The following is a 27,227-nucleotide window of genomic DNA, read 5'->3' on the forward strand; positions in this document are numbered from 1 at the left end:
TCTCCGCGCACGCGCACCGGCTTCACCTCCGAGACGGCCCCGCCCCCTTAAGGTTCTTAGGAGGATTAGGTTCCTAGAGCTGCGCTGGTCACACTGGCTGCTCTTGTGGGCTCAAAATCCCGGAGCCCCAGACAGAGGTGCCTCCGAACGCTCCTGAGGTAGGAAGAACGCACCATTTGGTATGAAGTAGTCTTGCCAAAAGATGTTACCTAAGTGGAAAAATAGTATTATCGTTAAGACAAAAAAAAGTTTAATTTTTACAGGTACACGTTGAAATGTTTATATATTATTGGAGTGGGCCATGAGTTGAAAACTGTTGAGATTTGGCGTTAGACACATAGAGATCTATTATACTACTTGACTTTTATGTGTTTGGAATTTTCTGTAAGGGAAAAAATTTTCTTTTTAATGCCTGTGGCACAACCTAGGTGAATTTTGAAACCATCATGCTAAATGAAAGAAGCCAGACACAAAAGTCCAAGATCTGGAAAAGTGAACCTCAAAGAAAGAAATCAGATCAACTGTTGCCAGGGTTTGGGTTCATGGGGTAGGGTTTGACCACAAAGGGGTGCCAGGAATCTACCTCTTCAGATAATGAAAATTCTGTGTATCTCACCGGTGGTGGTGATATTTGTCAGAACTCAAAACTGCACCCCAAAAGAAGGTGCATTTTTCTGTATGTAAACTATACCTCAACCCAATTTTTTAAAAAAAGATTTTATTTATTTATTTGACAGACAGAGATTACAAGTAGGCAGAGAGGCAGGCAGAGAGGAGGAAGCAGGCTCCCTGCTTAGCAGAAAGCCTGATGCGGGCTCAATCCCAGGACTGAGCCACCCAGGTGCCCCACCTCAACCCAATGTTTAAAAAAAAAAAAAACGCAGGTTGCGGGGCACCTGGGTGGCTCAGTGGATTAAAGCCTCTGCCTTCAGCTCAGGTCATGATCCTAGGATCCTAGGATTGAGCCCCGCATTGGGCCCTCTGCTCCTCAGGAAGCCTGCTTCCTCCTCTCTGTGCCTGCCTTTCTGCCTACTTATGACCTCTGTCAAATAAGTTAATAAAATCTTTTTTTTTTTTTTAAGATTTTATTTATTTATTTGACAGTGAGAGATCACAAGTAGGCAGAGAGGCAGGCAGAGAGAGAGAGGAAGGGAAGCAGGCTCCCCGCTGAGCAGAGAGCCCAACATGGGGCTCGATCCCAGGACCCTGAGATCATGACCCGAGCCGAAGGCAGCGGCTTAACCCACTGAGCCACCCAGGCGCCCCGTTAATAAAATCTTTAATTTAAAAAAAAAAAAAGAAAAAAAGAAAATAATTTAAAAAATTAAAAAAATTAAAATTACAGATTTCAAAGACACTATTGCAGTCTTCATACTATAGCGTGCAAAGGAAGTGTGTGTCTTAAAGGACTGACATTTTTAAGCAGGATATAAATGCCTCATATGTTTGGCTCCAGCCCCAGCACAAACCTGGAGACAAAACCACTTTGCTGGGGCGCCTGGGTGGCTCAGTGGGTTAAGCCGCTGCCTTCGGCTCAGGTCATGATCTCAGGGTCCTGGGATCGAGTCCCGCATCGGGCTCTCTGCTCAGCAGGGAGCCTGCTTCCTCCTCTCTCTCTCTGCCTGCCTCTCTGCCTACTTGTAATCTCTCTCTGTCAAATAAATAAATAAAATCTTTAAAACAAACAAACAAAAAAAACCACTTTGCTACTGGTTTATCAGTGCCAATCTGCTATAAAAGCTTTAGAAAGCACTGTGAAGTCTGACCTTGGTGTTCATTTCAGGTCTATTCAGAAGCTGGATGACTTGGCAGATACTTGTTACTTTAGCTAAGTTTCCCAGGGTATATATTCTGGTTATGACAAAAAGAAAGAGACTTCAAAACTGGCATTCTTGCTACCACAGCAAGACATCTTCCAGTCGTTACTGAGCTTTCTCCATCATCAGTCTCCTGTTCATATAACACTGACTACAGCCCCTTGTTCAAAGTGTGATCACAGCATGAAGGCTTATTACTTAAGATGAATTTTCAAGATGTTAATTGCTGCCCCATTCTGGAATTCCGGAGGCAATTTAACATCAAATTCGAAACTAACATTATTTTGGTGTACTTGGAACAGTGTTAACAAGAAGATGCTCGTATGTGTGACTTGAAGCAGTCCACTTAATGATTTTATAGGGTTTGGACTTCCCTGATAGACTCACATAAATCATCAATGTAATAATATTTATGTGTGTGTATATGTAATCTCTGCCCCCCGACCTGGGGCTCAAACTCACAACCCAGAGATTAAGGGTGGCATGCTCCACGGCCTGAGCCTGCCAGGCGCTCCTGTTTGTATTTATCTGAGCAAGTACAGAATGAAGACGCTGAAGGCTGCTTGAATCTCACATTGAAGAGGGGTTCATGGCGGTTTTAAGGTACCAACTTAACTGGGCTAGGAGGTGCCCCGATACCTGGTAAAGTGTTATTTCTGGGATTGTCTGTGATGGTGTTTCCAGAAAAGAACAGCATTTCCATCAGTAGACTGAGTGACAAAGCTCTGCCCTTTCCAGTGTGGGTGGGCATCACCCAGTCTTTGGAGGGCCCTAAGAGGACAAAAAGGCAAGGGAAGGGTGAATTCTCTTAGTGAGCTGGGACATCCATCTTCTCCTGCCCTCAGACATCAGATCCTGGTTCTCAGGCCTTCAGACTCAGACTGAAAGCTACCTGCCCCGGTTTCCCTGGTTCTTTAGCTTGTGGGGAACATCGTATTGTGGGACTTCTCAGCCTCTGTAATCACGTTTGCCAATTCTCATGATACATCTTCTCACGTCTATCTATATCCCACTGGTTATGTTTCTCTGGAGAACCCTGAATAATATTGCTCAGGAACTCAGAACCACTGGCTGCCATAGGACAAGCGGAAGCCACAAAGGAGGATAGTGGTGGTGACGGGGTGGGGGGTGGGGGGACAAGGCGGGGCCAAGGGACATGTGGCTAACTGACCCGTGCAAGTTCCTCCTGCATAAAGCAAGACAGGAGACACAGCAGCTGGCGAGAGGAGCAGTGGTCCCACTCCTAACAGATCCTTCATGTGAAGCCAAGTTAGCCTGAGGAGCCCTGCCACCTGGAATTTTTCTCTCTCTAGACCTTTTTTGTGCTTCCTCTTTTGTAATAGAGATGCCTCTGATGGGAAAAGACGTTCGCTTTTCATCAGCTACATTAAGAAAGCAGGTGGGTTGGGGCACCTCAGTGGTTCTGTCGGTTAAGCATCCAAGACTCTTGGTTTTGGTTCAGGTTTTGATCTCTGGGTCATGAGGTTGAGTCCTGCGTTAGGCTCCATGCTCAACAGAGTCTGCTTGAGTTTCTCTCCCTCCCTCTTGCTCCTGCTCTTTCTCCCTCAAATTAAAAAAAAAAAAAAGAAAAAAAAAAAGGGCGTCTGGGTGGCTCAGTGGGTTGAGCCTCTGCCTTCAGCTCAGGTCATGATCTCAGGGTCCTGGAATCGAGCCCCGCATTGGGCTCTCTGCTCAGCAGGGAGCCTGTTTCCTTCTCTCTCTCTCTCTCTGCCTGCCTCTCTGCCTACCTGTGATCTCCATCAAGTAAATAAATAAAATCTTAAAAAAAAAAATAAATAGGTGTGGCTGGGTGGCTCAGTTGGTTAAAGTTTCTGCCTTCAGCACAGGTCGTGATCCTAGAGTCCTGGGATGGAGCCCCGCATTGGGCGCTCTGCTCAGCAGGGAGCCTGCTTCCCTTCCTCTCTCTCTGCATGCCTGCCCACCTGTGATCTCTGTCAAATAAATAAAATCTTTTAAAAACATAAATAAATAGATAAATAAAATAAAAATCTTTTTAAAAAATTTAAATGTAGTAAAGAAAGGAGGTTGGTTGCCAGGAGCCTTGACAGGGCCTGACATCAAGAGACATCTTTTTTTTTTTAAGATTTTATTTATTTATTTGACAGAGCGATAGCACAAGAAGGCAGAATGTCAGGCAGAGAGAGAGGGAGAAGCAGGCTCCCTGCTGAGCAGGGAGCCCAATGTGGGACTCGATCCCAGGACCCTGGGATCATGACCCGAGCCGAAGGCAGCTGCTTAACCAACTAAGCCACCCAGGCACCCCCTCAAAAAACATCTTTATATCACATCTACCAAACTGAGAAGTGGGCATTCACTTTTGGAATTAAAAAAAAAAGCAAACAATAGAGAAGTACTAAAAATTTCTGAGTATTATTTTATGCAGACACTGGCACCTGCATGGTCACACTTTCTGTAATTAGGACATTCCTCCATTTGAGCCTTCCTGGGTGCGGTCTGCCTTCTCCTTATGGGAGCAAAAATACAAATCCTGGCTTTCCTTGAGGAAGGCACATGACCCAGCCAGAGTAAAACACAGAAGTGGGTGACCCAGGAGAGACTGGGGTGAAGGTAACTGTGATGACAGCATGGAGGATAGCAGGGCTTTGGGAAAGGGGAGCAGTCTTCCTGTCCAAACTGTGTTGTGATCTAGGGTGTAGATCCCGGAAGCTCAGCCTCTAGTCTGCCTGTTAGTTCAGTTCATCAACATTTTAAATTAAAATTCCCCTTCTGCCTAGTTGGCCAAAAATAATTATTTGATATCTTGAATAGAAAATAAAAGGAGGGCGCCTGGGTGGCTCAGTGGGTTAAAGCCTCTACCTTCGGCTCAGGTCATGATCCCAGGGTCCCGGGATCGAGCCCCACGTCGGGCTCTCTGCTCAGCAGGGAGCCTGCTTCCCCCTTCCTCTCTGCCTGCCTTTCTGTCTACTTGTGATCTCTGTCAAATAAATAAAATCTTAAAAAAAAAAAAAAAAAAGAAAAGAAAAGGGTGGGCGCCTGGGTGGCTCAGAGGGTTAAAGCCTCTGCCTTCAGCTCAGGTCATGATCTCAGGGTCCTGGGATCGAGCGCCGCATTGGACTCTCTTTTCGGCAGGGAGCCTGCTTCCTCCTCTCTCTCTCTCTGCCTACTTCTGATCTCTCTGTCAAATAAATTAAAAAAAAAAAAAAAGAAGAAGAAAGAAAGAAAAGGGTTATTTGTTAAAAATCCTTTTTTTCAACATCTGTCTTATAAAAGGAAAGAATTACCCGAGCATCTGGCCAGAAGATGAGCATCACCCTTGATCGGGACTGGGTATTCACCCCAATGGACATAATCTCATGCAGGTTCTTAGAACTATCCAGTGAACAGAAGGATGCAATTCCTCCAAAGTCACAGAGGTGAGGAGGAGACAAAGGAGAAGGGATTTGCTTCCAGAAGCCAAGCTGCCCCTGTGACTCCAATTGTGCTCTACCCCCTCCACTCTCTTCTCAAGGGACCATCCTCCACTCTGGACCTATTCACCACTTACAGTCAAGCCTCAATCAAGCAAGGCACATCACTCCTACCAGGCACCTAACTCCTGGGTAGAGCACCTTCTGCAGACGAGAAGAGGCTGAGCCCACAACCTCCTTTCTGGCATCTTTATTTTTCTATCTGGTACATGAACAAAGTGAACGTGGTCAGAAAAGTCAGCTGCACTGAAACACTTGAGCCGATGGTAAAACGGAGGGCGCGTGGACATGGAAGGGCGGGGTGGCAATTCCAGACCAGCTTCCCCCAGAGGGCTTGTGCGCCAAGCCCGCGACCAGAGGCTGCTCTGGGCAGGACCGTGCAGTGCATCTCTGGTGAGGAGGGACAAGAAGGACCAGTCACAACAGGGACTGCAGCCGGGCATGAGTTTATTGGCTTCTGGCCTCTCGCTCCTGCTTGATGAAGTTGATTAGCCCATTGGTGGAAGAGTCATGAGAGGTCACTGGGCTACTGCCGTCAAGCTCGGGCTCGATTTTCTTGGCCAGCTGCTTTCCTAGCTCCACCCTGCCAGGACAAGGAGAAACAATGGTAAGAGGAAAGGTCCAGCTTCGCAAGTGAAATCCACAGGCATTCTCCACCCTCCCCTGGAGGAGCAATAACTCACCCCCACTGGTCAAAGCTGTTGATGTCCCAGATGATACCCTGAACGAAGATCTTGTGCTCATACATGGCTGCAGAGGTGACAGATGGGGCAAATTAGGGCTCAACCGGCTTTTTTTTTTTTTTTTTTTTTAAGATTTTATTTATTTATTTATTTGACACAAAGAGAGATCACAAGTAGGCAGAGAGGCAGTCAGAGGGAGAGGGGGAAGCAGGCTCCCTGCCGAGCAGAGAGCCCAATGTGGGGTTTGATCCCAGGACCCTGGTCATGGCCTGAGCTAAAGGCAGAGGCTTTAACCCTCTGAGCCACCCAGGCGCCCCTCAACCGGCTTTATCCAACCCGCCCCAGGCCAAGACTCCCCACCCCCCCCAACTCACCAATCAAGGCTCCCAGAATGAATGGCGTGAGCTTGGTGAATACAATGGAGTTGGTTGGGCGATTTCCTTCAAAGACCTTTAGAAAATACCCGGGAATGTCCTACGGTTAGTTATGACCCCCAAATCCTCAAGGGATGTGCATCCTGCCCCAGAGGTTGGGATATGCCTATCTGTAAGGACAGTCCCTCCTACTGGGTTGGATATCCCAGGCGCGCCATGAATCCCTACCCAGACCCCACAACTTTATCCTTCTGGCTGCAGGAGGCCAACCAAAGCCCAGTTCAGGAGAGGTGCTGACCTTGTGTGGCAACAGCTTCTCCAAGGCCTCTGGACTCGTCCCTGCAGCCTGCAGCTCCTTCCGGGCCTCCTCTGTCGACTTCCCCTTCATCAGGGCCTCCGTCTGGGCCAAAAAGTTGGCCAGGAGGATCTGACAAGAGACACACCCCGTTCCACTTGCAAGTCCTGCCTGAGCTACAGGCAGAGGTTGCCTGGCACTTCCCAGGTGGGGTTAGTCCCAGCCCCCAGTGTAGAGCTCAAGTGGAGCAAGGCGGGGGGACGGCAGGGCACATCTGATGACACAACAAAGTAAGTGACAACAGTGACTGCCCTGTAAGGGATACACGTGACTTGCCAAGGACCCTGCTAAGAACTTAGCAATATCTATCTTGTTTTTTTAAAGATGTATTTATTTATTTGAAAGAGACAGACAGACAATCCCAAACAGACTCCCTGCTGAGCACAGAGCCTGACTCAGGGCTCCCATCTCACAACCCCGAATCAAAACCAAGACTCAGATATCCAACTGATTGAGCTCCCCAGGCACCCCAGCCACATCTATCTTACAGTTTTCCCATCTGCTGCTGTGGTTAAGCAGGATCTTCCTTCATGACCTCTGCCCCACCCCCGCTGTTACACCTGTATGGGTTATATTACATGACAGATGGAATGAAGATAGCAGACCTTGTGACAGGGAGAGATGGGCCCACTGTAATCACATGGGCTCTTAGAAGCAGAAGACTGAAGACAAATGAGTCAGTCAGAGAGAGCAAGAGAAGGGGCAGGATAGAATCGAGGCTGGAGCAGGACTCAACCCACCACTGCTAGCTCTGAGATGGACAGCGTCACAGGCAAAGGCGGCTTTTTGAAGCTGAGAATGACCCCCAGCTGCCGTTTAGGAAACTGGACCTTGGTCCTGCCCTGAGCAGACACCCAGCGGAGCCTGCTAGACTTCAGACCCACGAAAACCAAGATAAAAACTGGATGTTGTTCTAAGCCACGAAGTTTGTGTAATTTATTATGGCAAGAATAGGAAACTCGCATAACTGCCAACCAAAGCAGCAGCTCCTAAGTAGCCCAGGTGTAAGGTGAGCCTGAGAAAGTGTGAGGAGAGGCTGGATGAGGCTCTTACCTTGTGGTGCAAACCCTTCCTTATCGGGTGCTGGGTCTGGACTGGGATGAGGAAGTCACAAGGTATCATCTTGGTGCCTGTAAAGGGCACAGTGGTCACCCACGTGCCAATCCCAGCTCGGGGAGCCACCGGACGGAGAGCTCTCTGCTGGCCTTTCACGTGCACAGCACACCCCTGCCCAGGCCAGAGGGTCTGTACCTTGGTGGATGAGCTGGTAGAAGGCATGCTGGCCATTGGTCCCTGGCTCCCCCCACAAAATGGGGCCCGTTTGGTGGTCCACTCGAGTGCCAGACTTGGTGATGTACTTCCCGTTGGACTCCATGTCACCCTGGAACAGGACAGAAACCCAGCCCTCTAGCTGCAGGTCTTGCTTTTCTTGATGCACAGTACCCCAATCCTGCCCAGGCTACACTACGCGTAGCTTCCCAACCCTGTGTGGTGTCCCCAGGCAGTACCTCTGTATCTCCCCTCCCCCGTGAGGACAGAGGCGCACAGCTTTCTGGCTCAGACGCTGTAGGAAGGAGCCATGACCGGGGTGGGGGGGGGTTATGGAGGTCTGAGAAAGACCTCCCTAAGAGCAGAAATCGGTCACAGTTTCTTTAACGGATGTCTTTTTTTTTTTTAGTTTATTTATTTAAGTAATCTCTACATCCCACGTGGGGCTTGAACTCATGACCCCAAGATCAAGAGTTGGCATGCTCTTCTGACCGAGTCAGCCAGGTGGCCCTCTTTTTGAGGTGACAGACCTCAAAGGCTGCACACCTTGGACTCCTATCAGCCTTTCTCTTAAGACATCAGTTAAAGAGGGCCACCATGTCTTAAAAGAGAGGCTGGCAGGAGTCCAAGGTGTGCAGCCTTTGAGGTCTGTCACCTCAACCAGATACTGGGCTGCCTCTTTAATCAGCTTGTGGTATTGGCCAAAGTCGGCTGTGCCTGCCCAAGGGCTGCAGGGCAAAAACCAGGTTCATGCTAAACCAACCGGGGACACATGTAGAAGGACTGCCTAGAACAGAATCCGGAACAGGAGAGGGGCTACTCAGTCCCCAGGGATTCTGGGATACTTGGGGGGGAGCAGAGGGCCAAGAGTAGCCCAAAGGGGCACCCCAGACTGGGTGTGAACTTGCTTTCCTGGAGGGGCAAAGGGAGTACCAGCCACAGGGGTCCCTGCCGGTGGCCCCACCCTCTGGCAGGCACCCAGAGTGATGGCCAAGAAAGCAATGACCCAGGGAAGATGCGTGCTTTCTGACTGGCCACCACGGTAACCAGTAATATCTTCCCATGGTGGATTCGGCCAACACTCACCAACAGATTTACCCTGAAATCGGAACACAAGTGGGCCTTGGCTGTGCCCAAGGGCAGCTGGGGGAAAAACCCACCGGAGAGGCCAGAATCTGGGCCCCTGGGCTCCCGGGCCTCCCAGGCCCCCCATAGGTGGGCCCCAAGGCCTGGCCTGGCAGCAGGTACCTGCTGGAAATAGGCCGCAAAGCGGTGCAGATACTGGTCGTAGGGCAGCATGGCCTGCGTCTCGCACCCAAAGCAGTTGATGTACCAGATGCCCAGCATGGCCAGGATGACAGGCGCATTCTTCTCCAGGGGCGTCGTACGGAAGTGCTGGTCCTGCAACCAGAGCAGGGCGGGTGGGAGCTGAGCAGCTGCCCAGGAGGGAAGGAAGGAGGGAGCTGGACCAACCAGACATCTCCAGGAGAGAACACAAGCCTCAGCACTTACCATCCAGTGAGCCCCTGAGAGCAGCTGCTCGAAGTTGTCAAATCCTGCGACACAAAAGCAGCGTCAACAGAAATGGTCATGCCCAGTGCCCTCGTGGCAGTGGACATAGCTTCTTCTGGAACCAGGAAAAGCTGATGTGCAGCCAGAAAAAACAGGACCTGGGAAGACTCGGGCCCACAGAAAGACTCTCTAACCAGAGTTGGCCTTGAGCGCAAAGGCCAATCTAACTTCACCGACCACTGGAAACAACAGGACAGCGGTTGTGAGGGGTAGAGGAAAAGGCCAATCTACCAACCCCAGAGAAAAGTCAGGCCTGCCCGCCTGACCTTAAATGTTCCAGCCAATGGGGGAGAGCACAGTGGCCTGTGGGGTCAGAAGGGTGTTCAGGGACATGAGATCCCCATCCCTGACCGCAGACTACAACTTGGTCCCCCGCCAAAACAGACACACACTCACCCACATGCAGTGCGATGGAGAGTCCAATGGCTGACCACAGCGAGTAGCGTCCTCCTACCCACTAGGAGAGACAGGAAAAGGTGCTGAGGAAAGGTTGGCACACCCCGCCCCCCTCCCTCCTGCCACAAAACTTGCCCCCTGAGAGCAAAGCTCTTCCATAGGTGCAGCACGGAGGGCCTGGACCCAACCCACCTCTGGGAAGCAAGACAGCAGGCAGGCGCTGGCAACTCTTTGTGCTGACCAACAGGGCAGACTACATGGGACTGATCAGAGCCACAGGACTCAACTGAAGACCTTACCATGGCTGGCCCTGTCTCCTCAGACAAAGACAGACCCGTACCTCATACCTGCAACAGGCTGGGCCTCCTCCTCATACAGACAGACCCAGGACCTCATACCCGCGCCAGGCCCAGGCTCCTCCTCTGACAGACCGACCGACCCAGGGCCTCATACCTGCGCCAGACCCCACCACCTCCTCAAACACACAAACCCAGGGCCTCGTACCTGTGCCAGGCCCAGGCTCCTCCTCTGACAGACAGACAGACCCAGGGCCTCATACCCGTGCCAGGCCCAGATTCCTCCTCCTCTGACAGACAGAACCACGGCCTCATACCTGCGCCATGCCCGGGCTCCTCCTCTGATAGACAGACCCAGTGCCTCATACCTGTGCCAGACCCAGGCTCCTCCTCTGACAGACCTAGCACCTCATACCTGTGCCAGGTCTGGCCTCCTCTCAGACAGACAGACCCAGTGCCTCATACGTGCACCAGGTCTGGCCTCCTCTTCAGACAGACAGATAGACCTAGAGCCTCATACCTGTGCCAGACCTGGCCGCCTCCTCCTCAGACAGACCGATTGACCCAGTGCTTCATACCTGCACCAGGCCTGGCTTCCTCCTCAGACATACACACGCAGTGCCTCATAGCTGCACCAGGCCGGGCCTCCTCTTCAGACAGACCGACCGACCCAGCATCTCATACCTGCACCAGGCCCAGCCTGCACCTCAGACCCAGCGCCTCATACCTGGTACCAGGCCCAGTTTCCTCAGACACAGATCCAGTGCTTCATACCTGTGCCAGGACCGGTTTCCTCAGAAACAGACCCAGTGCTTCCATACCTGGTACCAGGCCCCCCTTCCTCAGAACCAAAAGACCAGCATCTCGTACCTTGCCATGTCCAGTCCCCTCACACACCGATAGATCCAGTGCTTCATACCTGTGCCAAAGCATCTTCAAATACTGACAGACCCAGTACTTCATACCTGTGTGTGGTTGTGCCTCATGGACACTGACAGAACTGGTGCCTCATACTTGTGCCAAGCCCCATCTCCTCAGACACACACAGATCTAGTACCTCAAAGCTATATCCAGCCTCTGTAGACACGGACAGACCCAGCATCTTTTTTTTTTTTTTTTTTAAGATTTTATTTATTTATTTGACAGAGAGAAATTACAAGTACACTGAGAGGCAGGCAGAGAGAGAAAGAGAAGGAAGCAGGCTCCCTGCTGAGCAGAGAGCCCGATGCGGGACTCGATCCCAGGACCCTGAGATCATGACCTGAGCCGAAGGCAGCGGCTTAACCCACTGAGCCACCCAGGCGCCCCCAGACCCAGCATCTTGTACCTGTGACTAGCCCACCTACCTGGATGCTAACAGGTCAGGATCTACCTGTGCCTGGCCCAGCCTGTCCTCCTTGAGCAGTGACAGACCCAGCACCTCATACCTGTGCCAGGCCCTACATCCTCAGACTAATCAACCCAATGCCCCATACCTACACTCAAGCACACTCCTCAAGCAATGAAAGATCCAGCACCTTCTACCTGGGTCTTGGCCCTGCCTCCTCAGATACCAATAAACCTGGGTTTGGCCTTGCCCCAGCCAGACCCATTGCCTCCTGGGACAGTGACAGGCCCAGGGCTCATACCTGAGAGGTCTTCTCAGCCTCATCCCCAAGACCTACCTAGTCACACTTGCGGACTCCACCCTGTATCACCTAAGTCCTCAGAAATCCATTCCCATCTTCCTAACAGCTTTTTATGGACCACCTACCACATTCCCAGCACAGGCAAAGGAAGCAGCCCATGAGGGCTCCCCAGAGATGTAATAATAATCATGCCAATAAATGTGAAATGAAATGCAAGTGCTTGGGAGAATGGAAATACAGCAGTGAAATCAATTATAAAAGCAATCTGGGGAGCACATGAGCTTGGATCTAAAGAGCGAGCAGGAAAGCACCGGGCGGGGGAGCATTCCAACAGCCAGTATGGCATATACCAAAGTCCTGTGGTAAGAGCAGCCTTTCTCAACAGTGAAGAGAATTAAGCCCCACAGGAAATACTTTCAATGCTTCATTTCTCCATTCTCTCAAGGATGGTCCAAGGCTAGCACCCTCCTAGAAGCAAGGAAGAGATGCTAATTCATGACATCCACTGGATGCCTTGGGGCATGAGGGCTTAATTCTCTACTGGAGGCCCATCGAGACAGGTTGGGCAAGAGGAACCACAGCACATTCTAGACGAAGAAAGGGGTGGGAACAGGAGGGTGGAAGCTGAGAGGCAGTGCTGGGGGATGAAGCATGGAGACCCGGTGGTCGTTGGGAACACGATTCTACCCTTGATAGGGCAGAGGACTGATTCAGGAAATCAGACAGGATGAATTGAAAGAACAAGACAATCATGTGTGCCCCAGAGGTTTCTGGCTTAGGTAATGAGATGAATGGTGGGGCCCTTCACCTGGAAAAAGTCCAGGTTTGGGGGAACCTTACCAGACACAGTCCCAGAAGCCACACCATGCCTGACACAGGCTCTTGGATCTCACCAAACAGGCTCAGTTCTAGAAGCTGGACTGCCAAGCTGTTGATTTTGGCTGCCCCACGTCATCAGACCTCACTTTTAGGAGCTCAGCAATGGCAGCATCCAACCTGAGCCTCTGAGACCTCCTCCTCCAGACATAATCTCTAGAACTCACTTTACCTGCAAGGGGCCCCTTTCAGATCGCACCTCACAGACGTAGCTCCTCATCGGTTTGGTATCCTGTCTCTCCCCTGCCCCAGCCCTCATTTTATCTAACAAGTTATAATCTACTTTTTTTCCCACCTGAGTAATGCAGACCCTAAGCCAGTCGGACCCCAATGCTACAGACCACACTTCGGCCTGGCTAAAGATCCTCGGGTCTCTGCGATACTGTGAGCTCTGCCCATCATGTGTGACCCGGGTACCAAGAATGGGCTCAAGGCACTGTATCTGTCCTACGTGATCCTAAGTGTTCCTGAGACCTCCCCAGGCTGGTGACTCTGGCTTTCCCCTGCGGAAAGCCTGTGCCTGACCTAACACCGGGGATCCCACCTGCACCTGGCCCGCGTTCTCAGGCCTCACCAACCACACCAGTTCTAGGCTAGAGCAAGCCTACCCATTTCACCTAACAAGCCTAGGGATGCCAACTTGTTCCTGAACCCAGGGCCAAGGACCCATCTAAGATCACCTTTATATACCTCTGTCCATGGCTTTACATCCGCAGACTCATAACAATGCCAAACACGGATGGATGGATGCAATGGCTTCACCTGCAAGCTCAGCTCTGCCTGCCTGGGTCCTCTTCCAAGGTGCACCCTGCAGGGTCACAGCCACGCCTAAGCCAGGCTCCACCAGCTGTCCTCTGTCTCTGCCGGACCCCCAGCTCCTCACATCTCAACCAACAGACCCAGGTTCACCTTACTAAGCCCAACTCGGACTCCTCACACCTTCCTGAGAGAGCAGCTCTGTCTACACAGGCCTGACCTCAACTCCCCCAGGCCTAACCTGAAAAACCCGGCTCTCTATCCTTGTCTGACTAGCCCTTCACATCCTGCAGACCACAGCTGACCACCAACAGCTCACCGACGAGCCTCAGCTCATTGGACACAAAGATCTCTGCAGACCTGTGCCCTAGAGAACCGCCTACCGCCAACGGCGCGAGATGGGGTTCTCCCTCCCTGTGACTGAGCCGTGCTCTCCAAGCCTCCCCTCTAACTCTAAGACCTGGGTTCACAAAAGTGAGCCAGAACCATGTTCCAAGGACTTCAGTGACAAGACCCAGAGGGCTCTCTCCCACTCCAAAGTCAGTGCCTGAGAGAGCCATGGCCACCAACTCATGCCTAACTTAGGGCTCGCAGACCTCCTCGAGCCCCATAGGGACTCGCCTGTGGCCACTGAACTCACCTAGGTTTCACCTTCCTTCTTCAGGCATCACCCTGAAGATCCAAGGGTACATACCCTTGCCTGAATCCAACAGCTCAAAGTCTGACTACCTACCTCACCGACCTCCTCAGTCCATACCTGGCAGGCCAGCTCTGCCCATCTAGGCTGGACCTTAGTTCCAACTCTTCAGGAACCCAACTCTTTAGGCCTTCTCAAAACATTACACTTGGCAGATGGGCTCTGCCCTCCTGCCTGTGACCCTGGGTCCTCAGACCACACGTGGCAAGCCAGATCTGTATACCTGACGAGCCCCACGTTCTCCCACTGCAGCTAGTAAAACCAGCTCTGCCTACCCTGTGTGTATGTTCTGGGCTCCTTATACTGCACCCACTGGACCAGCTCTGCCTACCTGTGCTTGACCCTGCTTCTCACACTTTGCCTAGCAAGCCGAATCTGCCTACCTGTGCTGTATCCCAGTTCCTAAGACTTCGTCCCATAGTCTGGTTCTACCTACCTATGCTTGACCTTGGCCCCTGAGACCATACCACCTACCTGTGCTTGACCCTGGCTCCTCAGACCTTGCCTAGCAAGTTAGATTGACCTACCTGTGCTTGACTTTGGCTCCTCAGGCTTCACTTGACCAGTTCTACCTATCCGTGCTTGACCCTGGCTCCTCAGACTTCACCTGGTGGGCCAGCTCTGCCTACCTATATTTGGCCCCAGTTCCTCAGACTTCACCTCATAGGCTGGTTCGACCTACCTATGCTTGACCTTGGCCCCTCAGATCATACCTGGCAGTCCTATTCTACCTACCTGTGCTTGACCCTAGCTCCTCAGACCTTACCTGGTGGGCCAGCTCTGCCTACCTGGACTTCATCCTGGTACCTCAGACCTCACTTAAGCAAGCCTAATCTGCTTACCTTTGCTTGATTCCAGTTCTGCAGACCTCACCTGGCAGGCTACCTAGCTGTGCTTGATTCCAGTTCCTCAGACTTCACCTGATAGGCTAGTTCTATCCCTATTCTTGACCTTGGCCCCTCATATCATATCTGGCATGCCCTTTCTACCTACCTGTGCTTGACCCTAGCTCCTCAGACCACAGATGGCAAGCCAGTTCTACTTACCTGTGCTTAACCATGGATTCCTCAGACCTCAACTAGCAGGTGAGTTCTACCTACCTGTGCTTGACCTTGGCTCCTCAGACCTCACCTGCAGGCCAGTTCTACCTACCTGTGCTTGACCTTGGCTCCTCAGACCTCACCTGCAGGCCAGTTCTACCTACCTGTCCTTGATCCTGGTTCCTCAGACCTCACCTAGCAAACCAAGTCTGCCTACCTGTGCTTGATTTAAGTTCCTCAGACTTCACCTGACAGGCTAGTTCTACCTACCTATGCTTGACCTTGGCCCCTCAGATCATACCCAGCACACCAGTTCTACCTCACCTGTGCTTGACCTTGGCTCCTCAGACCACATTTGGTGGGCCAGCTCTGCCTACCTGTGCTTGACCCTGGTTCTTCAGAACTCACCTGGCAGGCCAGTTCTACCTACCTGTGCTTGACCTTGGCCCCTCAGACCATACCTGGCAAGCCAGTTCTACCTACCTGTGCTTGACCTTGGCCCATCAAATCATACCTGGCAGGTCAGTTGTACCTACCTGTGCTTGACCCTGGCCCATCAGATCATACCTAGCAGGTCAATTATACCTACCTGTGCTTGACCTTGGTTCCTCAGACCACACTTGGTGAGCCAGTTCTACCTACCTGTGCTTGACCCTGTCTCCTCAGACCATACCTGGCAGGCCAGTTCTACCTACCTGTGCTTGATCTTGGCCCGTCAGATCATACCAGGCAAGCCAGTTCTACCTACCTGTGCTTGACCTTGACTCCTCAGACCACACTTGATGAGCCAGCTCTTTTCCTACCTGTGCTTGACCCTGGCTCCTCAGACCATAACTGACAGGCCCATTCTACCTACCTGTACTTGACCCCGGCTCCTCAGACCATACCTGGCAGGCCAGTTCTTACCTGTGCTTTGCCTTGGTTCTTCAGATCTTACCTGGCAGCCCAGTTCTACCTACCTGTGCTTGACCTTGGCCCCACAAATCATACCTGGCAGGCCAGCTCTACCTACCTGTCCTTGACCTTGGTTCTTCAAACATTACCTGGCAGGACAGTTCTACCTACCTGTGCTTGACCCTGGTTCCTCAGACCTCACTTATCAAATCAAATCTGCCCACCTGTGCTTGATTCCACTTCCTCAGACTTCACCTGGTAGACTAGTTCTATCTACCTATGCTTGACCCTGCCCCTCAGATCATACCTGGCAGTCCTGTTCTATCTGTGCTTGACCTGGTTTTTCAGACCTTACCTGGCAGCCCAGTTCTACCTTCCTGAGCTTGACCTTGGCTCTTCAGACCACACTTGGTATGCCAGCTCTACCTACCTTGACTCATCAGACCTCCCTGGCAGGCCAGCTCTGCCTACCTGTGCTTGACCTTGGCTCCTCCAACCATACCTGGCAGGCCAGGTCTACCTACCTGTACTTGACCTTGACTCTTCAGACCTTATCTGGTTTTACCTACCTGTGCTTGACCCTAGCTCCTCAGACCATACTTGGTGGCCCAGTTCCCTGGTACTTTAGACCTCACCTAGCAAGCCAAATCTACCTACCTGGGCTTGACTCCCAATTCTTCAGACTTCACCTGATAGGCTAATTCTACCTACCTGTGTTTAACCCTGGTTCCTCAGACCTCACCTGGCAGGCCAGCTCTGCCTACCTGTGTGCTTGACCTTGGTTCTTCAGACCTCACATGGTGTCAGTTCTACCTACCCGTGCTTGACCCTGGGTCCTCAGACCATACCTGATGGGCCAGTTCTGCCTACCTGTGCTTGACCCTGGCTCCTCAGACCTCACCTAGCAAACCAAATCTACCTACCTGGGCCCGACTCCCAATTCCTCAGACTCTACCTGATAGGCTAGTTCTACCTGCCTATACTTGACCTTGGCTCCTCGTATCATATCTGGCATGCCAGTTCTACCTACCTGTACTTGATCCTGGTTCCTCAAACCTCACCTGGTGGGCCAGTTCTGCCTACCTGTGCTTGACCCTGGATCCTCAGACCTCACCTGGGAGACCAGATCTACCTACATGTGCTTGCTCGTGGCTCCTGACACTGTACAAAGTGGGCTAGCTCTGCCTACCTGTACCTCCTCTCAGTTGTTTACATCTAAGACATTCAGTTCTTACCTGGACTCAGCTGGGACTATTTTAGATCTCACTGGAGAGACCCAGCATTATGAACCTGCCCTGATCTTGGTGGCACAGATCTTACCTGACAAACCCTGCTGTATTCACTTGTGCTGAACTCCTATGGCCAGTCTCAAGGATACAAACCCTTGCCAGATACAGACTCTGCAGACCTCACCTGAGAAACTCAATCTCACACAGCTGTACCTGACCACAAACTCATCAACTTTGTGAGAGAGCTCTACAAGACAGGCAGAAGTGCAGTTCTGTCTGCCTATTTTGACCTGAACCTGGGAGATCCAGATCAAGTCACCTGCACTCAATCCTGGCTCCTGAGATCTCAGCTGAGAGACCAAGCCTATCCTGATGTCCCTTCATCACCTCAGAGATCGTCTTAGAGATAGAGTTCTTTCTAGATAAGCCTAACATGGCCTCTCTAGGCCTTACCTGACAGATCTGGTGTACCTACCTGTACCTAAATTCAATGGCAAGACAGAGTTGAATGACACTAACCATGGCTCTTCAGGTCAGTCTACCTCTGCTCGCCCGTGGTTTCACAGATGTTACCTGAAAAACTCAGCTCTGTCCACCTATGCTTGACCCTAGCTCCTTAGTTCAGAATACAAACCAGAACCCGACCTCAGCAATTCAGACCCTACCTGTTCAGGACCCCAAATGTACAAACCTGAATCTCACCTCCCCTCTCAAGGCCCACCAGACATACCTGTTCTACATACCTAAGCCAGACCCAGAACTCATACACCTTCCAGATGCACACAGCTCTCCATCCCTCTGCCTGACTCCAGCTTTTGTCTTAGCCCACAGGACTCAGGACCACCCCCAGGAGAGTCAACCTGAGGAGCCCCAGAACCACTAGATGTCTATCACCTGAGGACACAGTTCTCACCTGGACCCAATCAGGCATTTCTAGTACTCACTTGTCAGACTCGACTATGTCTGCCCTTTGTCGGCTCTGGTGTCCTTACCTGAGCTACCCACTTTTTTTTTTTTTTTTTAAAGATTTTATATATTTATTTGACAGACAGAGATCACAAGCAGGCAGAGAGGCAGGCAGAGAAAGAGGAGGAAGCAGGCTTCCTGCTGAGCAGAGACACCCCCCCCGCCCCCGATTCAGGGCTGGATCCCAGGACCCTGGGATCATGACTCGAGCTGAAGGCAGAGGCTTTAACCCACTGAGCCACCCAGGCGCCCCAAGCTACCCACCTTCTACCTTTATGTGCCTCATCTTGGCTCCTTAGGCCTTCCTAAGAAACCTAGTTACATACACCTTGTCTGATTCCAGCTCCTGTGACCTCAGACGGACAAGGTTCCCTGGGCAGACTCCACCGTACAAACCTAACCTGAAAGGAGTCTTTCCTCAGCAGACTGCTTGCTCCTCGCTGCCTACCTCAGCCTGAGGGAAAACGGGTGAGACCCTCTTGGTCCCTGAGACTTGGGCCTCAGATACCTCACCCTGCAGATGTGGTTCTCTAGGCCTTTATCTACCACAAGCCTCTCGGACTACACCTTACCAACGGAGCTCCTGTCTGTTCGTCACTTGCCCCAACTCCCCATTCCTTACCTTTCACAATTCAGTATATTCCTACCTTTTATTTCTCTGGGCCCCTTGAGCTCCGCCCCCTCCCCCCACAAAACCCCTGCCAGGACCCTGAGCTGGTTCCAGGTCCTCAGAGGCCTCTGCAACCCCTGAGCTCTGTTCATCACACCTGGTCAGGTTGCCAAGAGCCAGGTAGCTGATGCGGCTCAGGGCACTTACCTAGGTTTGCCTAATTCTGAGTTTTAATCACCTCATTTGAGTGATCAGACACCCATCACCTGATACTCACTTTGCAGAACCAGTCGGACAGACTCCAATGCATACACCTGTCCCATGCCAGGGACTTCAACTCACAGATCCAGGTGTCAGTACCTGTATGTGACTCTCACTCCGCAGACCTTACTCGACAGAACCATCTTGAAACCTGTGTCTTCCAGAATTCGTAGACCTCATCAGTACCCTTACCTATCCTGGCTCCTCTTCAGACCCCGCCAGCCAAAGTTAGCTCTCCCAATGCATACTAACTCTGGTTGAGCCCTGAGAAACCCCATCATTTACCACCATATCTCTGTGTGATCCTAGCATGAAGCTCACCCGTGACTGACCCTAACTGACCAGGCCTCACCACTTAGATGTCCCCCTACCAGAATGGCCTCTTCTGAATCTTACCTTAGAGCCAGCACAACATCCCTAGGTCCGTCCTGACCTTCTATTTTGCCTAAGATACTAGCTCCAGAAGTTTCACCCATCCCTGGCTCCTCAGATGTCACCTTCTTGACTCAAAACAATATATATCCTTAGCAACCCAGGCAGGTCCCCTCTTCTAGCCACTGTGTATGTGGTTTGCCTGGCCTGGCCCAAGAGGCCTTCACTGTGTCCCCCTTGGCTATTCATGCCTCACTACCCGGCCCCAGCCCCACGTTTGTGCACCCAACTGTCATTCCCAGGCCTTACCTGGGAGGCCTAGGCCTCGCCCTGAGCCGCACCCCAATCACCTCTACATGCTGGGAAGTTACAGGCAGTGAAAACCCACACAGGGGTTTGGCTAGCAGGAGCCCCTTTTGTTCCTGACCACCACCTGTTGAGGCTTCAGATCCCAGAGAAGAGGTAGCAGGTGCCTCCCCTACTTTATCAGACATGCAACATTTGCTAGAAGCTGCCCGATCTCTCTCGACTGGGCTTCCTCATCTGAGCCACAGGATGCAGAAAATGCTTTGAGTGACTTCTCAATTCTTCCAAGGATGGTACATAATTAGTCCCATTCTAGAAAGAAGTTAACTCATTACACACAACAGACGCCTCAGGACATTAGGGCTTGATGTTCTCCCAGACTCCAAGGCCTCTAGAGTTTTCAAGGGAGAAAACTGTGGATGCTACCACCAAGCGAATAGCTTCCAGTCTAAAGGCCTGGAAACTGACCCCACCCCCACCCCTCCTTGGGAAAATCCCCAACTAGAGGATGCCCTCCTTGGTGCGCCTGCCAGTCATGTGTTAGAACAGCGCCCCCTGCGTTCATAGCGCCCACACTGCACCCTGCATCCCACAGCGGGAACCCTTTCCCCAGGGCAATGTGCAAGCCAGCCGCCCAAGGCAAGGTGCTCCTCCCCACTAGCTGCCTGGCACCAGCGGCCTCCCACCCCCTCTCCCCCCACCCCCAGCAGGGATGAGTCCATGACCCCCTACTGCTAGACTCGCCCCAGCACGGTTTGTGCTGCAAGCTGCCTGACAAGGGCCCAAGCAGGCCCCAGGCCTGGCGCCTCCTCTCTGCCACCTTTCAGCTGTTCCTGTACCTCCTGACCGGGCCTGCCCGGTCACACACCCTGCCTCACCCTGCCCTGTGGCCTTTAGAGACCGAGGCTGCAAGTGTGGAGAAAGGTCATCACTGAGAATAACTCACAACCTCAGTTTAGTGAAGGGGGGCAGGGGTGGCTCCGGTTACCCCCCAGTGGGTGCTGCTGGCAGATGCCCCAGGGAGCGTTAGCCTGGCCCAGCAAGCTCAGCCCTCCCAGGTAGAAGTGGAGCCCTCCTCCCGACGGGGTTGCTCCTGCCCCCACGAGCCTCCCTGAGGGCCTCTCAGCCCCTCCCAGAGCCAGGCATGCAGCAGGTGCACAGTAAATGTTGACCTGACCTCACAAGCCCCTCATCTGTGCCACGGTGGTCATGCCTTGACCCAGGACACATAATTCACCCAGCACAAGGATGTGCCTTTACTTACATCCCAGAACTCGAACATGTTTTGAGGGTCAATCCCAAACTCCTTCACTTTGGACTAAAAAGGGGCAAAGGGAGAGAAGGAAGAAAACCAATGTTAGCTGGATAAGAACAGGAGCTCCAGGGTGCCAGGTGTCCCGCTGTCCAAGCTGTGGACGGATGGATGGTTGGACGGGGCGGGGCTGGAGCAGCCTTTCAGTCCAGGCCAGGAACCAGCAGCGGCCACCCCCAGAACTGCCAAGGCCAGCTCCCATGTGGCAGCACCTGTGGCCTGGTGCCTGTGAAGCCCTCTGGCTGAGCGAGGCTGCCCAGCCCATGCATGGGCCTGGCCCCACACATCGTCCTCCAAGAGCCGCTGCCTAGACCTGTCGGGGTACAGACACTGACCCATCCAGGACAGACGGGAAACTGCGCCAAGGGCCGGAGCCCGAGCAGAGCGGGGCCCACATCTGAGGCCAGGTGTCCCCCAGCGAGGACCCCTGTCCAGCCCTTCTGCTATCAGGGATGGGGACTCTGCTGCAGGAAGCCTTGAGGAGATAACCCACCCTACCACTTGGGTGCTCTGCGCCCCTGGGCAGACAGGGCCGGCGACCCCTTCTACTGCCCAGCATGAGCTCGGCCAGCAGCAGGCACACAGCAGTGCTGTGGTGAGCCAGCCCGAACACGTCCCCCTGCCTCCCCACCATGGGCAGGTCAGCACTGGAGACAGGGGTGGGGGTCGGACAAGAGGGGCAGACGAGGTGGGAGGGAGCAGTCGGACAACCGGAGGGTGGTTCCAGCTCTGCCACAGCCGCGGACCAAACCTACTGCACCCCAAGTGCTCACCTGGTTTGTTACTGCTGGCACTCAGCTCCGCCCTGCCCCCCCAACCCTGGCCCACACCTCTCAACAGCCTCAGGCTGGGCGGACAGGGGCAACGTTCTCATCCCAGCACCACTGACTCAGCCAGTCGCAGTGCCAAAATCCTTCACTGGGGCTTAACCTCCTCATGGAAGAAATGGGATGTACCCCCACCTCGACTCCACACATCCCATGTGGGGATAGGCTAAAGGAGGTCATGTGGTGGAGAGTTCTGGACATCAGTCAGGCCTGAGAGGTGGACGCAGCCAACCAGATGCCTCTCTGGAGCTACAGAGATTTGATGCAAATGGAGGAAGCAAAAGGGATGGTTTGCAGCTCATATCCCTCACAGGCAACCGGCCCTTCTATCCCATCAGCTGAGCCAAGATCCCCAGACCCGGGAATGACAGCTGCACTTGAGTATTCCGATAGGCCGTGACCTTGACATGACCTGGGCCCTCCCAAGGAAGGAAGTCTGGGAGGCCACATGGGCACTTACCGTGTTGGTAGACAGGGCAACAAAGTGCTTCGCAACTGCAGAAGGCTACAAGAGACAGAGCCAGGTTACACCAGACCCATCCCAGGGGGCCACCCGAGGAAAGTAAGCCTCCCGTCTCTGGAGAAACCAAGGCCCTGGGTGGGACAGACTATTTCCAGGCTTTGACTCTGAGGCTGTCAGAGGAGCCCCATGTCAAGGGGAAGGGGACGGAAGAGTCAGAGGCCCATCCTTCCACACAGGCATCCGAGGCCCAGGTTCCCTCCCCTGTAAAGTGGGTGTGGCCAGGGGCAGAGAGGATCCTGCCAGGGCCAAGGGACCTTGAAGTGCCTTCAGCTAGTTCCAGCAGGTTCTAGCACATCTGACATGTCTCGGACTGGCAAAGCCAAACGTCTAAACTGGAAAAAGCAGGCACCAAGACAGGCTACCTCCTGCTGCCAACTTCGGGAGAAACATGGCAACAGTATCAGATAAGGCCTCTCAGGTGGATGGGCTGGCCCACTCTGTCCTTCCCCGCGCACACACTGCCCACCTCCCACCCCAGCACTCACGTCCTTGGCCGACAGGAGAAACCACTCCTTCGCCGTCTCTGCATTCGTGATGGTCTCCTGGGTGGTAAAGGTCTGCGGCCAGAAAGTAGAGCAGTCGATCCCCAGCTCAGGCTCAGTGTGGCCTGGAGTCAGGGCCCAGTGGCCATGTGGGTGCCCACTGGTCACAAGCAGTGACAGTCGCCCCACATAACCTCTGTCCACCTGTCCACAAAGCCACAGCGAGTAGCTGGGTCTGGGGTAAGGGCCTAGAAGGAGTAGTACCATCGTCCTGGGGTTCCAGGACTTCACAAGCCGAGGAAAACGTAAACAGCAGACAAAACCCTTACGTTAACTGGGCATGGCTTTGGGATCAGAAAGGAGCAGACATTAAGCACTGAGGTCTCAAAAGACAAGAACAGTCCTGGGCTGGGCACAGATCCCAGAAAGCAAACGGATGTGGCCTTAAGATGAAGGTTCTGACTAGTTCAGGCTTCCATCAGGAAACCGTGTGTGTCGCCTGCCAAGTGTGAGGGCAGCAAGGCTGACCCGATCCACAAAGCACAGTGAGCCGGAACACTGGCAAAGCCTCCACCCCCGCCCACCTCCCTGCACAGGGCTGAGGAGCCAAGCCAGGACCCAGGCCCATACCTTGGAGGCAATGATGAACAGGGACGACTCAGGATTCAGGGTGGCCAGAGTTTTGGCGATGTGGGTCCCGTCGATGTTGGAGACAAACCAAACCCGGGGACCTCCTGAAGAGTACGGCTTAAGGGCTTCGGTCACCATGAGGGGTCCCTGCGAGGAGCCGCAGCGTCAGAAAACAAGATTCCAGGGCCCACAGAGACAGGGAAGCCAGGTCTCCCCCTGGAAAAACCAAGGCTCTGGGTGGGCCCCCCCACCTCGTCCCCAGGGAAGACTCCTCACCAGGTCAGAGCCGCCAATGCCGATGTTAATGACGTCCGTGATGGGCTTGCCCGAGTACCCCTTCCATTCGCCACTGCGGACGCGCTGTCACAAAACGGGAGAGATGCGTTCAGTCCCAAGCCCCAAGGACATGCTGGTGCTCAAAAGCATCCTCACAGCTCAGGTCCAACGTCCAGGTGCTCGCTGGGGCCTACAGAGACCACACTGGCAGCTGCCTGCCATACTCGGCCCCAGCTAAACCCTATTTTGTCATCAGCAAAGTGGGGGACACCCCCACTTCTCAGAATTCACAAAACAAGGGCAAACTCTCAGTAGAACCTAATGAATTAGAGACCGAGAAATGTGGAATGCCAACTACCGGGACTAGTCTGTGCCAGGGACAGGACTACCAGATAGGCAGCCAGCCTCCTGGTGCTTACAATAAAATCTAAGAATAGAGAAATAAACTAAAGGTAGAATGTCCAAACAAAGCAAGCCAGGAATTGTTGGGTTTAGAAATTCCCAGCTTCTCCAGGCAACAACAGATGCCAAAATGAAGAGATGGCTCCTTGGCAAAGATCAAAGGCAGGACACTATAACAAAAAGCACAATATGAAGGGGAAGCAGAGGGTGTCGTCGTAAGACCTTCCCTTGTCTGGACCTCCAAAAGGCCTAAGGTGGTAACACAGAAAACATTTTGGTCAAAGAGAAGGCTTCTGAGAAAATCTGGTCTCAAAAACAATGGTAGAAAAGGCTTTGTCTTGAAGAAACATGGAAGTATGGCTTTTGCCTGATGGACCGAACCGCCCCTCCCCCAAGTAAGCTTCACAGGAGACCTACAAAGCTGTTAAAATAACTGAACTGGGCGCCTGGTTGGCTCAGTGAGTTAAAGCCTCTGCCTTCAGCTCAGGTCATGATCCCCGAGTTCTGGGATCGAGCCCTACATCAGGCTCTCTGCTCAGCAGGGAGCCTGCTTCCTCCTCCTCCTCTCTCTCTGCCTGCTTCTCTGCCTACTTGTGATCTCCGTCTGTCAAATAAATAAATAAAATCTTAAACAAAAAAAAAAAATAAGGTAAAATAAAATAAAATAACTGAACTGTCAGAAATGCTACCAGCTTTAACTGAAAAGGATAGAGACATTACGAAAGGAAAAGGGGGTATTCGGATAAGCCCATTTCCACAGGCAATCGGCAGAGGTACAAACGCAAATTACCCCGCAGATTACTAGAGTAAAGGAGGGCAAAGCTAAAAACCTTGAGAAATGATTCCGAGGCCTTGAGTCCTAACCAAGCAATTGCCAACATATATCCTACTGGATTTCAGAATTATTCAGACCAATGACTCCCCTGTGCCTCCCACAGTCCCCCTCTTTTTGAAAAGGCATTTTCCTATATCCATTACTCTATGCCTACCTCATGTATGTTGGGTATGTGATGTGTAAATAAATTGTTCCTTTAATTCACGGTTCTCAAATCAAACCGAAGCGTGTCTGCACTGTATTAAAAGAAATGCGGGAACTCCTATAGCTGTTCCTAATTTACATGATGAGGCTCTTGATTTCTGGCTGATACTGTAATAGGATATGGCCTTAGAAGGAGGTGAGGATATTTTCCATGTGGAAGGAACATGAATCACTGGGAGCCTGAAGGCAGACTATGCAACCAACTTCCAAGATGGTTCCCAATGGTCCTCACTTTTTTTTTTTTTTTTAAAAGATTTATTTATTTATTTGACAGACAGAGATCACAAGTAGGCAGAGAGGCAGGCAGAAAGAGAGAGAGGAGGAAGCAGGCTCCCCGCTGAGCAGAGAGCCCGATGCAGGACTCGATCCCAGGACCCCGAGATCATGACCTGAGCCGAAGGCAGGGGCTTAACCCACTGAGCCACCCAGGTGCCCCTGGTCCTCACTTCTTGACATTACACTGATGTCTTTGTGCTGTCGCCTCCTACTTTTTTTTTTTTTTTTAAAGATTTTATTTATTTATTTGACAGAGATCACAAGTAGGCAGAGAGGCAGGCAGAGAGAGAGGGGGAAGCAGGCTCCCAGCTGAGCAGGGAGCCCGACGCGGGGCTCGATCCCAGAACCCTGGGATCATGACCAGGGCTGAAAGCAGAGGCTTTAACCCGCTGAGCCACCCAGGCGCCCCTGTCCCCTCCTACTTTGCTCAGTGGTGACCTTTATAACAAACAGGGTATTACAGAAATGACAGATATGATTTCCGATGCTAGCTCAAGGAAATAAAGGACCCTGAGGCACTCTGCCTTGCCAAGCTCTCTTGGATCACTCATTTGGGGAAATCAGATGTCTTGTGATAAGAACACTCAGCCTGTAGAGAGGTCCACAGGTAAGGAACCTAAGCCTCCCAAAAGCTGCACTAACTGCTAGAGAGTCATCTTGGTAGCAGATCCTTCAGGCTCCACCCATCAAGCCCTCAGAGGAGTGCTAACCTTGGCCCACATCTTGTCTACAACCTTATGAGACCAGAACCAGCCAGCACAGCCACCGCCAATCCTGGTTCATAAAAATGTTGATTGTTGTTGACAGATGCCAAGTTTTGGAGCCATTTATTATATACCAATAGAAAACCAGTATTGTATATCTTTCCCTAAACCAGTAACACCTAGCAGCTTTTTTTTCCCCTAAATAAGGCTATCAACAGCCATAGGAAATTTTCCATCAATACAGAAATAAAGTCACTCAGCTTCTCAACCCTTAACCTCACCATTAAAGTTTCATTACAATAAAGCATCCCAGAGAAGAAAATTGTACGTCTTTAACAGGATCACACACACTCTTTATTAGACCGGATGGGGTTTTACGACACGTGCCTATTCTGCAACTTCCACTTTCAACTTCACAGCAGATCCCGCACAGTGGGGCAGCTCAGTGTAACCACAGCCCCCTCCTACCTGCTGGTGCCCCAAACAGAAAATCTTTTTTTTTTTTTTTTTAATTTATTAATTTGACAGAGAGAAATCACAAGTAGACGGAGAGGCAGCCAGAGAGAGAGAGAGAGGGAAGCAGGCTCCAGAGCCCGATGCGGGACTCAATCCCAGGACTCTGAGATCATGACCTGAGCCGAAGGCAGCGGCTTAACCCACTGAGCCACCCAGGCGCCCCCAAACAGAAAATCTTTAAAAAATTTTTATTTAGGGGCACCTGGATGGCTCAGTGGGTTAAGCCTCTGCCTTCAGGGGTGCCTGGGTGGCTCAGTGGGTTAAGCCTCTGCCTTCACCTCAGGTCATGATCTCAGGGTCCTGGGATCGAGCCCCGCATCAGGCTCTCTGCTCAGCAGGGAGCCTGCTTCCTCCTCTCTCTCTGCCTGCCTCTCTGCCTCCTTGTGATCTTTCT

The 27,227-nt window shown here is 52.1% G+C and overlaps 1 protein-coding gene and 1 long non-coding RNA gene across 2 annotated transcripts in view; one reads left to right on the plus strand and one right to left on the minus strand.

The window, feature by feature from the left end:
* The first annotated feature begins 43 nt into the window (after positions 1–43).
* On the plus strand, positions 44–5,729 carry LOC116580274. Its single transcript, XR_004281577.1, has 2 exons — positions 44–158; positions 5,070–5,729. It is a non-coding gene; the product is annotated as an uncharacterized LOC116580274 (long non-coding RNA).
* Positions 5,442–27,227, minus strand: part of GPI (glucose-6-phosphate isomerase) — a 27,598-nt gene continuing 5,812 nt past the window's right edge. Inside the window, exons 5-18 of the mRNA XM_032326468.1 lie at positions 23,897–23,980; positions 23,621–23,767; positions 22,994–23,065; positions 22,446–22,490; positions 21,111–21,164; positions 9,916–9,976; positions 9,460–9,503; positions 9,196–9,348; positions 7,930–8,059; positions 7,732–7,808; positions 6,622–6,750; positions 6,324–6,399; positions 5,950–6,016; positions 5,442–5,849 (exon numbers count right to left, since the gene is read on the minus strand). Coding sequence (XP_032182359.1) covers positions 5,714–5,849; positions 5,950–6,016; positions 6,324–6,399; positions 6,622–6,750; positions 7,732–7,808; positions 7,930–8,059; positions 9,196–9,348; positions 9,460–9,503; positions 9,916–9,976; positions 21,111–21,164; positions 22,446–22,490; positions 22,994–23,065; positions 23,621–23,767; positions 23,897–23,980 — 1,275 coding nt within the window. The 3' untranslated portion in view covers positions 5,442–5,713. The remainder of the gene's footprint in view (positions 5,850–5,949; positions 6,017–6,323; positions 6,400–6,621; positions 6,751–7,731; positions 7,809–7,929; positions 8,060–9,195; positions 9,349–9,459; positions 9,504–9,915; positions 9,977–21,110; positions 21,165–22,445; positions 22,491–22,993; positions 23,066–23,620; positions 23,768–23,896; positions 23,981–27,227) is intronic.

The sequence above is a fragment of the Mustela erminea genome, chromosome 19 (genome assembly GCF_009829155.1).
Source record: "Mustela erminea isolate mMusErm1 chromosome 19, mMusErm1.Pri, whole genome shotgun sequence".
Taxonomy (NCBI): Eukaryota; Metazoa; Chordata; class Mammalia; order Carnivora; family Mustelidae; genus Mustela; species Mustela erminea.